The sequence below is a fragment of the Drosophila bipectinata genome, chromosome XL, assembly GCF_030179905.1.
Source record: "Drosophila bipectinata strain 14024-0381.07 chromosome XL, DbipHiC1v2, whole genome shotgun sequence".
NCBI lineage: Eukaryota > Metazoa > Arthropoda > Insecta > Diptera > Drosophilidae > Drosophila > Drosophila bipectinata.
In genome coordinates this window covers 11242921-11257934 of record NC_091734.1, presented here as the reverse complement: position 1 = coordinate 11257934, position 15014 = coordinate 11242921, and the positions used below count along the sequence as shown (strand labels likewise).

At 36.4% G+C, this 15014-nt stretch overlaps 1 protein-coding gene across 1 annotated transcript; it reads left to right on the top strand.

Annotated features, from left to right (window-relative positions):
• Positions 1–8037: 8037 nt before the first annotated feature.
• On the top strand, positions 8038–8526 carry LOC108134356 (uncharacterized). Its single transcript, XM_017254634.3, has one exon. It carries the CDS (start codon positions 8171–8173, stop codon positions 8495–8497), a length of 327 nt encoding a protein of 108 aa, XP_017110123.2. The 5' UTR covers positions 8038–8170; the 3' UTR covers positions 8498–8526.
• Positions 8527–15014: the final 6488 nt, after the last annotated feature.

The following is a 15014-nucleotide window of genomic DNA, read 5'->3' as shown; positions in this document are numbered from 1 at the left end:
GTAAAAATGTCTTGTCTAGAATGCCTAGTTAGCCTAATGAAAATCTTAAATACTTTCTTTACTAAGTATATGATTGCCGCTACTGCTCTTGTCGCAAAAAAATAAATAAACTTAAATTAAATAAATATAATGCCAAAATATACTATATGATACAAAAAATCTATTATTTGAATACGTTTTATTTTTAAAATAAACATAAATATGCAATCATGAAATATTTGAAAAAATGAAAAGTGAGCATGAAGTTTTTACTTGTTTCTATTTGAACCGAATTTAGCACTTAAGCTAAAACACATATCTACATATTTTCAACGTTTTTTTTAAATCCTTTTAAATTGACTTAAACTTTTGCCGATACCTAAGGGAATCCTTGAATCGGATGTCCCTGCGGCTATAAATAGCCCGAAAATCGGATGCCAGGATGCAGTATACGTTTGTTTGCTTCCGCCACCCCCATCAGCCATTTAAGCCGCTTATCCACCGCCTCTGTTTAATAAACATTTCGAAATTCCGTTCTGTATTCGATACATTCCATTCCATACGATACGATTGGAGGTACATTATTCACGGGGTGCGGCGATTATGTTTATTTATTATGCCCTCGATGCCGGGAACAATGAAAGTGGTTAACAAAAAAATATTCTCCAAAAAATACTTAAAAGCGAACAATAAAAAAAAATATGTAAATATAAGCGAGGACAGTTGAAAACTCATGAAATTCGATAGGAAACGATTTAAATAATCGAGGACAATACAGAGATTCCATGATGGATGGACAGATTTTCACAATGAATTTAAATAGTATTTTTTTTCCTGGTTGTTTATTAAGTATTGTGAAAATTTATTGACTGGAAATTATTTTCAATGGAGTCAGTGAGTGCATATAATTGATCACATTTATGGAATTAACTAACATCGGAGGTTATTTAACTGAAATTTTTGAAATATTGTTCTAATTTAATAGACCATTTAAAATGATTTATAATCCAGATTGTTTTAGTTTTATTATCACATGTAATAAAGGAGTAAATAATATAATTGTTTAATGACATAATTGCTTGGCGTGTTTTTTCAATTTATTTATTTCATGAAAATGAATAGAAATGAATGTTTTTGATAAGAAAAAGTAGTTTAAGAAATTAAAAGTTTTTCATAAAATTATCATACAAATTTTATAGAAATAAATGAAAACGGAATAAAAAATTGAATATAATCCAAAGAAATAGTTGCCAAATTGTAACAAAAATTATAACTAAAGACCACAAATGGCTTTATTTAATCGAATTAATTTAATGGTCAATTTATTTGATTCTGAGGGGATAAAGAAGTAATCAAAGAAGTGGGAGGGGGTAGTAAAAATTCCGGCCCAGTGGGTTGGGATGGGTGGTGTGGGCGAATTGCGTCGCACAACATGTGCAATTATATTTTTATGCTCAAACGCAGCGCCGTTCGGCAGGTACACGCACACATGCATAATTCAAGGCTTACATGCACGTACACCTGCCAATATTTGATTTAAGCACACACACTCACGCACCACACACTCTCTGTGGCATAGTGCATAAATGTAAGGGCACACCTGTGCATTTAAGGTGAGAGTACTCTCCAGAGTAGACACTAAAAGCCTTATTTTTCAGGGATATTTTAAAAATATATAACTTTTATTCAAATAACTAAAATAACTACAAGATATAAATTGAAATATAAAATAATATAAAAATTGAATTTTTGGTTTTTAGGAATAGTCTTCTATTCCATCACTATTTATCACACACACCCATGACACGCACTTCGTTTGCATTAAGTTTGTATTATGCATTTTATTTGAACTTCTTTGGCGACGTTTTTCCATTTTTTCCCTTCGGTTTTTCTTTTCTATTTTTTTTTTATGATTTTTACACAAATTTTCCTTTACTCTTTGCGAGGCACTTTCTTTATCCCTGGGCCCCTTTGTCGCCCCAACTTTTCAGATTGGTACTGGTATTTATTTAATGGCTCATACTTTTTGCCTCAGCCGGAAAAATAGTCAAGGTAAGGGGAATCCCCAATAAATTCGTCACTGAAAAAAAAATAATATAAATCATTTTTAAGGTGTTTTAAAAAAAAATATGTTTAATATTTATAAATTATGTAGCCTTATACATTTTATGCTTTCTTCTACTCAAAATAACAAATAATGAAAAGGTTACTTTCGTCACCAGTAAATATATAATTTTCATAGATACTTTTTTCTTTCGTATGTGCATTCGTCACCATGCATGCATTATATTTCCTATTGTTTCACATTTGTTTATTAAAAACTAGAAAACTCAAATAAATGATTTTATATATTTTATAATAATAAGGTCCAATAAATATTTTTGTTCCGAAAATGATTGTTCTTTTGTTCTGTAATGGTAAACATAATTAAGAATTGAAAATTCATTAGCTATTTGCGTAACACAATTGAACTTTTGGCCCTGTGTGGGCCAGGAAGCGTTGGCAGCTTGGCTTTAATCCATGGCTCGATTGCCAACTTCGGCTCTTGGCCATAACTCACAGGTGCACATGGCACGGGCCAAATGAAATGAAATGAAATAATGAAAACAATTTCAACGCTCGTGCATTGAACTGCAATCGAAGGGACCGGGCGCCACTGGGGGGTACTGGGACTGGGCCTGGGATTGGGATTTCCGATATCATCGAGGGGTGAGGACGAAAACAAACCAATCCATGGCAGGGGCCAACGAATAAACAAAACTCTCTGGCCAAAGACCTATTAGTTATGCTACATGGGTTTTATGGGTCTTAAGACTTAGCCAGCGCCGGACAATCCAGACACGAATGCCAGGTACAACGGTGTACTGGCAAAAAGGGCACAACAGCACAAAACCCGGAGACAGTATAATGGGCGGAAGCCCAATAGAAATTATAGTGATGCCATTGGAAGCTTTTATTTTTATTTAATAATTTATATTCTACAAATGTTATATAAGTAAAGAATTAAAGAAATATTTTGTAATAAATGTTCTTCAAAAAAATGGATAAGATTCCTCAAAAATCGATAATGTATCAAAAAAGGAATAAGGTAATTGAAAAAAAAAATGTATAGTTTTTAGTATGGGAATCTATCTCTGGCTATGATTATTATCTTTTTGAGAATATTAAATCATGTTAGGGATACATCTTTTATACCAAATATATTCCAAATGTTAGTTTTCCTTTTTATATTCACAATTCTACTTTTTATTTAAGATTCCCTTATTTACAAAAGAAAATGCGGGAAAGTCGCAATCTAGCTGGGATGCTAATGGTTTTTGAGGTAAGTAAGAGTATCTTAAATAAATACGCAGAAGTATAGCAAACTTTTAAGATTTTCTTCTTAAAAAATATTTACAAAAAAAATTATTTTACAGGGAATGAAATTCTGCTCAAAATACTTCTCAAAACCTTCTCGAAGTACTGTGAGCATCTCTGATTTACCGGTACAGGTTGGCCTGGTCGTGTGCCTCCTGATCCCTTCGATTAAAATCATACACTCAGTTACGGTTGCCGCACCCCTCCTGCCAGCTTTTGATCCCGCCCCTGGCCTCTAACTCATCTGGGGTTTTAGGCACCCAAGGCCTCCATTACTTGGAAGGTTTATGGTAGTCCGTGATTGCACATAAACTTACCTTTTGATGATGTCCGGCAGGGGCGAACTTTAATTTGCTTTTATGCTGCTGCCGCTGCTGCTGCTGTTATCCTGGCCGAGAGGTTAATGGAAGCGATGTCCTGCGTGGCCAAAAAGACCTTGAATTTGAGTTGTCGAAACTTTTACCGGGGGAAGGTCCATATAAGGATAGTGCCGGCAGATTATCGCATAAGTAAAATTGAATAGCTAAAAGTTTAGTGCATTTTTAGTGACGTTTCAGGAATAGCCTTGGTGCTTCCTTTGGAAATTGTTTTCGTTTGGAATATGAAGTGCATCTGCTAGGATACTCCCTTTGTGGCAATCAAAACTTCAATGCAAATTATAAGAAATCGCTGGCACAAAGCATGCGCCATCCTCTTGCCATTCTTGCATCCTGGGGATCCTGTTTGTCCCTTTTCGTATCCTTTTTTCATATCCTTGCTCGCTGGGCTCCATTTCCGCAAAATGTCACGTACAGTGAACAGCAAGCAACATGTCCAAACATGCAACAAACTAAATGTTGCGCCTTAAAGCTCTTGCCACGCCTCCCCGTCTCACAGGGCACCCGGTGTCCTTTTCCTCGAATATCAAAGGACACAGCGGGCCATCAGGCCAGCGCCGGAAGCGCTGCCATATTCGCAAAAAAAAAAAAGAAAAAACGCGAAACAGGCAAAAAGGACGAAACCCAAGGCGATGACTCTATTGCAAATATGCAGCGAGGGTTGACTTTTGAATTACATAAATCAAATATTTATTGCAGGATATTTTTTAAAAATCATTTTTATTATAAAAAAATACATATATTTTTTACCGAAGGTGACGAATTCTACCTATAATATTGATTTAAATACAATCGTATTTGCATCTGCAATATTAGTTTACATTTTAATTCTGCTTAGAAGCTTAAAGAGATTTAAGATAGCATATATTTGTTTCTGTTAGGTGACGAATTCCAGTGATAACTAAAGTAATTGTTATTTTATTATTTAAATAATTATGTATATATAACTTTAAATACATTATTGTAATTTTGTACATTTTATAACTGAAATACATTATTATTTTTTAGATTTCTAGTACAAATTATTATTACAAAATATTTAAAATATTTAATAGAATAGATATATGGATCTAATAATAGATATTTAATAGATTAGTAGATATTTAATAGATTCCGATAATTTTCTTCCATTGTTTTCAATCCACTTTCGTTCTGTGTCAAAATCTTGAGATGTCCTTTTCCTTTTTCCGAGCTTCCTTTCACCTGTTCCGCTGCTCCGTGTTTCTTTTCCGCTCTCTATTCACCTGTTTTTTTTTTGCGTTTCTTTTGGCCAAATCAAATGTCATCCGCCCGCGCATCGGCCACGCCCCTCGGCTAAGCGGGCGTGACGTCATTGCGGGTGATGAGCAAAGCGAAAAAAAAAACCTGAAAAATCAAAATATAAATGCAGGAAGGACGAAAAAAAAAAGTAACACATTGCTTTCCATTTCCAACACACTTGAACATGCTTCCGCACTTAGGCGAATATGCGTGAAGGATGCAGGGGGAATGGGTGGCAGGTGGGGGGTAGCTGGTGGTAGCTTCCTGTGCTGAAGTAGTGTAAGTGACATGCATTCCGCCCACCCACTACCCACTACCCACCACCCACCACCCGACCACTCACCGGCCACCCCCTACGTCAAGTGTGCACTTCACACGCCTACTAAGGCTCAGATTACTTACTTAGTTTGCGTTTTACTCTTAATGAAGCTGGCGGGGATTGGGGGGTGGGTGGTCTAGTGGGGGGCTAAAGAGGGGCTTTACGGAGGTAGGGTGGTGTGGCGCTTGGGGGAGCAAGGGCAGTAGGCAGGAAGTAGTTCGGCTGTCAACGGAAAATCCTGTTAACTTTAAGTTTCCGATTTGTGAGAAAAGTTTACCGAAATTGTGGTTGAAAGTTTATAATTTGCTTATAATTTATTAAAAAACTTTTAAATTAATACAAATATTATATAAGATATAAATCTAATATAAAATATTATGTTCTTTTATTAAGTACAAAGTCGGTATCACTAACGAATCACAGTTTTGAAGCTATTTAGACTATGAAACTGATGCTATTATTTATTAAAGAAATATATTAATATTAAGCAATATTTTTTTTCTTTTTTAGAGTTATATTTAAATAAATTTCGAATTTTAGGGTCAATATAAAACCATAATTTATAATTATATATTTTAATATTATATTACTTGCATAGAGTTATCATAGATACTTGCATATCTGGTGTGAAATAAAACCACCTCTTGATAAGGTAAGTTACCAGTGAAGAATTACCTATTACCTAAATTAACCCTTATGATTCTTCAACTATATCTTGACTAAATTTGGTCTGTATATACATATATACATTTAATATAAAACGAACTATCAGAAAATACTTACATTTAGACTTTGGAACTACCATCTTAAAGCCTATTTTAAGATATACTCTTATGTATGTTATTATAAAGTTATAATATTTAAATAAAATAAATACCAAAAGGTAAAAGTTTCTTTCAGTTATAAATTGAATTAAATCAATAAACCAATATTTATAGTATAATTTTACACTTAAATTAGAAAAACCTTTTAATAAAAACTCGAAGAACCTTCATCTGGCGCCTCAAGTTTTTAATTACACAAGAAACTTAAAAAAAACTTAATTTATGGACTTTGTTCCTTACTTGGCCGACAGCAAATAAATAAAATTAGTTTAAAGTTTATGCAATCAACAGATTTCCAGCTTAAAAGCTGAGATTAAACACCAATCTCCGACTTCGGCCCCAGGACAACTTTCTAATGGCTCCCCGAAAAGGAAATTTACATCAAACCATAATCGATTTAGTTTGTTTTTCTTGCAGCAAGGACACACAGGAGACCCAGGATAATGGCTATGGCATCCTTTGGCCATCCTCCCGGTCTCCCCTCACCCCTGTATAAGTGGGGGAAAATCCGAAATCCAGAATCCAGAAGAAGTGGCCCCAAGGTGCACGCAAAGCAATGCGCGGCCTGGCAGCTGAAAATTTAATTACATCACAATGCCAGTCGACTTTTGGAAGGGCGTGGGGTTGGAGGGTTGGTCGGCTTGGTGGCAAAAACCAAGGGGGCGATGCCATCGAGTCCGAGCCAAGACAGCGCCACATTTTCCACATTAACGAAATGCTTTTAATTGTGCACTTAACGCTCGTAAAATGTGATTTAATAGTTTCGGCGAATGCCAAAGGGCAGGACACGAAAAGGACGCAAAAGGACGAAAAGAAACGGCCAGGGGATGGCGAATATGTGTCCTGATAGGGGGCTGGATGGGAAGGGGCCGGGGCAGCATACTGGGCAGCGACGGAAGCGAAAACGGAAGTGGAACTTGGCTGCGTTATAAGTTGGCGCAGTTCCTATTTAACCGCAACGCTCGGAAACACACTTGCACTTGAAGAAAAAATATATAATAGTTATATATAATTTAAAAAAATATATTAAAAATATTTTAAATTTAAAAAAAGGTGTTTTAAAAGTAAATGAAATGGTTAGAAAGGAATATTCGGAACTATCCTAAGCTAAAATAATAATATATACAATTAGTTATAGATTTGTTTGTTAAAAAATTATTATTATATTTAATAAATTTAGTTTGAAGTAGAATACATATTTCTCTCAGTGTAGCCGGAAGCCCAATTTGGGGCTGCATAGGTGCGAGCTTATCGGAGTCGCCATCGCCTGACTTTGGGGAATTCTCCGGCCGACGACCAAACAATAAAAGCCAACGGTTTTGCGCTTTGTTCAAAGGACGAAAGGACGAGGACGAGGATGAGGGGATGAGGTAGGAACTGGAAGGTTAGGGACTGAAATCAATACCAACTGGGTCACCGTCAAACGGTTCCCTGTGCGGTCACTTAGCCAGAAGGCAAGTAGCCCGGAGCCGGGACATTAACAAGCGGCCAGGACTTGTTTGCTGGACTTGTTGGACAAGTGTCGCTCAGAGGAAAGGACATCGAAGTGACACCGACCAAATAGGAGGGTCCCAGCTGCTGGGAAATGTGCGGAAAACTGGCATGTCGGCAAAAGAAAGGAAATTACACAACTGCCAATAACAAGATATCAATGCAAAAAGTATATTTTAAAAGCCAGGCTAATTAAGTTTGATAAAAATGTATAGCTACAACAAGAAGGGATATAGAAATATAGAATTTTAAGTAAGTTGAAAATCATATATTATTCAAAAGTATTGAAAAGAAAAAGTCTGTATAATTCTTTAAATGTTAAGAATGTCGACATATACTTGGTACTTTAAGAAACCTTTAAAAAAACATTAAGGTCTTAAAGATATAAGCCTCATAAAAAAGTTTTAAGTATTATTATATGTACATTTAAATAAAATCCAGTATACTATCTAAAATCAATCAAAATTTGTGCAACCTAAGCCTTTTCAAAACAGGCACATTTTTTCTATATCTAGGACCTGTAACTCTGTAGAGGATATAGATAAAGATCCGTATCCATCGGCATGTCACGCTATTTGTATGCCGATCACATCCTCGAAGCCTTCAATGTCTTCCACCGACCGATGGCCATAGACGAGGTGGCTACCTATGTGGCCGAAATGGAGGCCAAGTCCGTCGAGGAGGTACGTCTGGCGGTGGACAATACAGTGACCGCTGCCTGGATGCACGGTTTCCTCACCAAAAAGGACAGAAACTATACACTGGTCTGTGGGTATTGGGACGAGGAGGACTCCATATCTGGAAGAACCGGCAAAAAAAATCCATCATCCCCGACCGATAAAAAACGATCAGTTTATCAAAATTGCAAGAATTCTAATCATCTGGCTTGAGTTTGAGAAATTAAATTAGTTTTTAAATAAATTGTAATAATAATACATGATCCATTCATGATAATATGATATATTCAGTTTAATGTTTCTTGAGAGTATTGGGTATTATACTATTGCTTTTCTACAGTTACTAATATCCTTAATCTTTTCTCTATCTGATAAGCTCAAAAATCTTTCTTTACCTAAAGGGTTAGACGCAGTTACGATTTTAAAATATCTTCAAAAATTTTATTTTATTCAATTATTTAACAATATAAAAGCCATAACAACCTAGAAATCTACAAAAATAAATACTATAAGATATATTTTATAAAAGCTAAGAGAATTAAGAGCATTATGGCCTTTCTCTATCGTATGAGTTCAAAAATATTTCTTAAATTAAGCACTAAAGAAAAAGACATCTAGTTTTAAAATAACCCCTATATAGACCATAAGTTGCAATCCCCCTAGGAAGTATTTATTTATTTTTATAGAATATTCAAGCAACAATAGATGCTGGTCTGTTTTGAGGAAAAGCCGGTATTTAATCGCCGGCAAATGTTGCAATAACAAGTCATTGATCGGAGCAGAAACTGGAGGGTATTACAGCCATTAGACCAGAGACCTTAATACCCCGAAACAGGCAAACAAACAGGCAACCTTCCGTTCGGTTCGGTTTGCAACTCTCCTTAAAGCCCACCCGTTTACATTGGCAGCTCCTGTGTTTTCCTTTTGGAAGCACCACCCTCACTTCAAATACACCCAATCTAATGCCAAGATGGAGCCGGGCGATTATTTCGTTTACATTTACATTTACATTTACACCAAAATGCAGCTAAATTGGGACGCCAGCCACTCCTCCCGGAATTGCCAAAACGAAACGAAATTGGAATCGGCCAGGAAGGACCTTGCCGAGTCGAGTGTCTGACTCCTTTTGGCCCATTTTAGTTGTTCGTCGTTTACCATTCGCATTCACTTCCAGATTTGTCATTTATGATAAGCGGGTCTTGCCTTGAAAACAGCCATGGCCACGCCCCCAATTTACCGCCCATTCGGACGGAATTGAAGAGAATTTAATGCATTCCTTCCATTCGTCTTAAATTCAAAAATACTTCTTGAAGACCAGGCTAAGATAATTAGATACAACTTTAATAATAAACATAAATAAAAATTAAAAATTAAATTAATCTTTAGGTAGATAGAAGATAAAAGAATCTTTTATTTTTGTGGGGCAATATTTTAGAACCCCTTTCAAATCCTGGATTTTCCTATATGCCCCCAGAAATTTCTATATTTTTATATACATATATATCAATTTTCTTCAGATTTTTAAGCGGAATACCAATAATTACTTTGGATCTACTTCCCATAAATCTGGGTCATTTGGCTACATCCCCCTAGCAAGGTCTATATCTTTTCCTATTCTCATCTGATGCTCAAGAAGAGTCGCTTTGTGCTTAGATTCGCTTTAAATATGCATCACAGCCATGACTTATTATTTTATTTCAGTGTAAACTGCACACAGAAGCTCAGAGTTATTAGTATAGCACTTAGCTATCAAGATTTCTTAAATTATGGCAGATCGGATTCCATTAGTTATGCCAGCGGGCTCCGAAATTTGTCAAATTGCCCAAAAATATGTGTAGCCAGGCCGGAGGGTCGTGTGGGTTCCAGAGGTCCTTAGGGGAGGCGAGCGCCATGGCCTGCCCTAATGAAATTAGTCAAAAATCGATAAAACACACTTTGGCTTTGACTTTGACTAATGAAATTCCGCAAAGCAAGTCGCAAGTGCCAAATGCTGTAAATTCGAAATGCCGAGCCAAATAAAATAATTGCTTCAATTCGATTGAATATATTATGAATGGGTCTTTGTTTTCAAAGTCTAGGAAAAGCCCAAGTCAAGAGATTCAAGATTTAAATAAAAAGAAAATTACATGACGATGATTAGGCTTCATTTGTGTATTTGGCTTACGGGACAAGGCAAATGTCAATTTCAGATACTTTTTGCAGATATTTAATGATGCCTGCGGCTAACGATATTTGGGGCTTTTAATTTGTTTTTGGCCATTGCCTCTCGATAATGGAGGGGAAATGCCGGAATGAAGTATGCAAAAAGTTGGCAATTAATTCCAATCAATTATCGAATTATTCAAGGCAACTTTTGTTCAATTAAATTTGAGGAATTTCGGCAAATTTCTTTTTTAACTTGAGTGGATCTGCTAAAGCTTTAATGATGATATGGTTAATAAGATAGTTTGGTAATAATCGGGTTAAGAAATATGTAAATAATTATAAGACAAAAATAAGGGTAAATTGAGCATTTCAATATGAAAGGAAGTACTCTTTTTTTATGTATATATCCTATCATTTCTAGAAAAAAAAACCAAATTACTTAACCCTCGGAAACTGCACAGAATTAAGTTTTTTGTCGGTCTCCCTCGAATTCCTAAACAAAAAATATATAAAATAGTGGCCAAAAAAATAGAGCCCCCAAAAAAATTGTTGGCCAAAACCAAATGCGCCAAATCAACGATCCATTTGGGGTCAGAAAACAGGGCGAGTGAAAATTAACGTTGGCATTGTGGGCTAAAATGAAGAGAAAAAAATAAAAGGAACATCATGGTTGAGGGGTGGGTGTGTGGGCCAAATGGAGGCATTACACTGGGGCCAAATGTTTTCGGGTTTTTCGGTTCAGGTTCCCCATTGTCCGGCACTTGATTGAAGCGTTTGTTGTGGCCTACGCCGGAATGGCCCAAAGACCGAAAGGGAAATGCCAAATGGCAAATGAAAATGGCACTGGCCCTTGGAAGAGAAAATGGTCAGAAAAAATAGATATGTATACATATATATTGAGATGAGCCAAGTCCGGAGAAGGAGTGTTAAGAGTATTTGTAAATAAGAATGTTTTAAAGTCACAAAATAAATAAAGTCAAGGGGAAGCAAAATAGCAATGCATTAAAATCAAAGTAAAAAACGTTCTAAGTAAAAGCTTTTTTAAAAAAATTCCCATGAAACCTATAACAATATTCTCAAAATTATCCTTTTTTAAAAACTCTCTATATAGAATCAAAATCCCAACCATATACAGCAAGTCCTTTAATGATGTTTTAATTGCGTCCCTAAACTCGTTTTCTCCCTGATTTGTGTTTTGGGCATACAAAGCCAGAGTCCGAACCCCCCTTCGAAAACACAAACCCAACGCCCCTGGCATTTGGAGTGTGCCCAGCACAAAGGGCAGCCAATCGGCAAATATGCTTTGACACACACCGGAGCGGATCCAGAATCCAAAATCCAGAATCCCCACTCCATACTCCTGAATCCAGAGCCCGGAGTCCAGGACGAGCGAGTTTCAGATTCACTTGCGCTGAAAAGTATGCAACATGCACAAATGGAGAGAAGTACCCGGATTACTGCGTGGTCGGACAGAGAGTGGGTCGCTAAAAAGGGGGGTAATGGACCCCAAAATAATGCCAACAATCAAAAACACGCTTAAAGCGTGCTTTGCCCAATGAGCCGCAATGAAAAGCAAAGAGTCCAGCCAAACATTCGAATTGAAAAGGGAATATAAATTTCTACACAGATTCCCAATGCCCTTAAAATATATATATATATAATATTATATATAAAATAAATGTTGGATAGAATATTATTCAATGTATCACACAAATATTAATGAAATATGATAAAAATTATGGTATATTATGATGATAATACGACAATATAATATGACATGATCATATGATAAACAATATCATGAGAAAACAAGTATCCTCAAGTTTCAGCAAGTTTTTCATCTCTAGTCGATATAGCCAAGTTTCATCTCAGCCAAGTCGATATAGCCATGTCCATCTCTCCGTCTGTCCGTATGATCGCGTGGATTTCAGAGACTATAAGATATAGAGCTATAGGATTTGGAATGGAGACTCAGCGAACCCAAAAGCAACTTTTCTCATTCAAAATATTCCTTAAAAATCGTTTTTAAATTTTTCGAAATTTTTCCAAGGGGTTCCCCTACAATATTGTGGGTTTTCCCAATTTCCATACTTTTGCTCCTTCCGATGGCCATAGCTCTGGCAATTTGTGTCCGATCAGGAAATAAAGTACCATTTAGTAATCAGCGAACCCAAGAGCGACTTTTCTCATTCAAAACATTGCTAAAATAAGGTTTTCAAATTTTTCGAAATTTTTCCAAGGGGTTCCCCTACAATATTGTGGGTTTTCCCAATTTCCATACTTTTGCTCCTTCCGATGGCCATAGCTCTGGCAATTTGTGTCCGATCAGGAAATAAAGTACCATTTAGTAATCAGCGAACCCAAGAGCGACTTTTCTCATTCAAAACATTGCTAAAATAAGGTTTTCAAATTTTTCGAAATTTTTCCAAGGGGTTCCCCTACAATATTGTGGGTTTTCCCAATTTCCACACTTTGGCTCCTTCCGATGGCCATAGCTCTGGCAATTTGTGTCCGATCAGGAAATAAAGTACCATTTAGTAATCAGCGAACCCAAGAGCGACTTTTCTCATTCAAAACATTGCTAAAATAAGGTTTTTAAAATTTTCGAAATTTTTCCAAGGGGTTCCCCTACAATATTGTGAGTTTTCCCAATTTCCACACTCTTGCTCCTTCCGATGGCCATAGCTCTGGCAATTTGTGTCCGATCAGGAAATAAAGTACCATTTAGTAATCAGCGAACCCAAGAGCGACTTTTCTCATTCAAAACATTGCTAAAATAAGGTTTTCAAATTTTTCGAAATTTTTCCAAGGGGTTCCCCTACAATATTGTGGGTTTTCCCAATTTCCACACTTTTGCTCCTTCCGATGGCCATAGCTCTGGCAATTTGTGTCCGATCGGGAAATAAAGTACCATTTAGTAATCAGCGAACCCAAGAGCGACTTTTCTCATTCAAAACATTGCTAAAATAAGGTTTTCAAATTTTTCGAAATTTTTCCAAGGGGTTCCCCTACAATATTGTGGGTTTTCCCAATTTCCACACTTTGGCTCATTCCGATGGCTATAGCTCTTGCAATTTGTGTCCGATCAGGAAATAAAGTACCATTTAGTAATCAGCGAACCTAAAAGCGACTTTTCTCATTCAAAACATTGCTAAAATAAGGTTTTCAAATTTTTCGAAATTTTTCCAAGGGGTTCCCCTACAATATTGTGGGTTTTCCCAATTTCCACACTTTGGCTCATTCCGATGGCTATAGCTCTTGCAATTTGTGTCCGATCAGGAAATAAAGTACCATTTAGTAATCAGCGAACCTAAAAGCGACTTTTCTCATTCAAAACATTGCTAAAATAAGGTTTTTCAATTTTTCGAAATTTTTCCAAGGGGTTCCCCTACAATATTGTGGGTTTTCCCAATTTCCACACTTTTGCTCCTTCCGATGGCCATAGCTCTGGCAATTTGTGTCCGATCAGGAAATAAAGTACCATTTAGTAATCAGCGAACCCAAGAGCGACTTTTCTCATTCAACACATTGCTAAAATAGGGTTTTCAAATTTTTCGAAATTTTTCCAAGGGGTTCCCCTACAATATTGTGGGTTTTCCCAATTTCCACACTCTTGCTCCTTCCGATGGCCATAGCTCTGGCAATTTGTGTCCGATCGGGAAATAAAGTACCATTTAGTAATCAGCGAACCCAAGAGCGACTTTTCTCATTCAAAACATTGCTAAAATAAGGTTTTCAAATTTTTCGAAATTTTTCCAAGGGGTTCCCCTACAATATTGTGGGTTTTCCCAATTTCCACACTTTTGCTCCTTCCAATGGCCATAGCTCTGGCAATTTGTGTCCGATCGGGAAATAAAGTACCATTTAGTAATCAGCGAACCCAAGAGCGACTTTTCTCATTGAAAACATTGCTAAAATAAGGTTTTCAAATTTTTCGAAATTTTTCCAAGGGGTTCCCCTACAATAGTGTGGGTTTTCCCAATTTCCACACTTTTGCTCATTCCGATGGCTATAGCTCTTGCAATTTGTGTCCGATCAGGAAATAAAGTACCATTTAGTAATCAGCGAACCTAAAAGCGACTTTTCTCATTCAAAACATTGCTAAAATAAGGTTTTCAAATTTTTCGAAATTTTTCCAAGGGGTTCCCCTACAATATTGTGGGTTTTCCCAATTTCCACACTCTTGCTCCTTCCGATGGCCATAGCTCTGGCAATTTGTGTCCGATCGGGAAATAAAGTACCATTTAGTAATCAGCGAACCCAAGAGCGACTTTTCTCATTCAAAACATTGCTAAAATAAGGTTTTCAAATTTTTCGAAATTTTTCCAAGGGGTTCCCCTACAATATTGTGGGTTTTCCCAATTTCCACACTTTGGCTCATTCCGATGGCTATAGCTCTTGCAATTTGTGTCCGATCAGGAAATAAAGTACCATTTAGTAATCAGCGAACCTAAAAGCGACTTTTCTCATTCAAAACATTGCTAAAATAAGGTTTTAAAATTTTTCGAAATTTTTCCAAGGGGTTCCCCTACAATATTGTGGGTTTTCCCAATTTCCACACTTTTGCTCCTTCCGATGGCCATAG

Coding starts and splice junctions, on each gene's coding strand:
- LOC108134356 (XM_017254634.3), top strand. CDS start 8,171: ATGTCACGCTATTTGTATGCCGATCACATCCTCGAAGCCTTCAATGTC.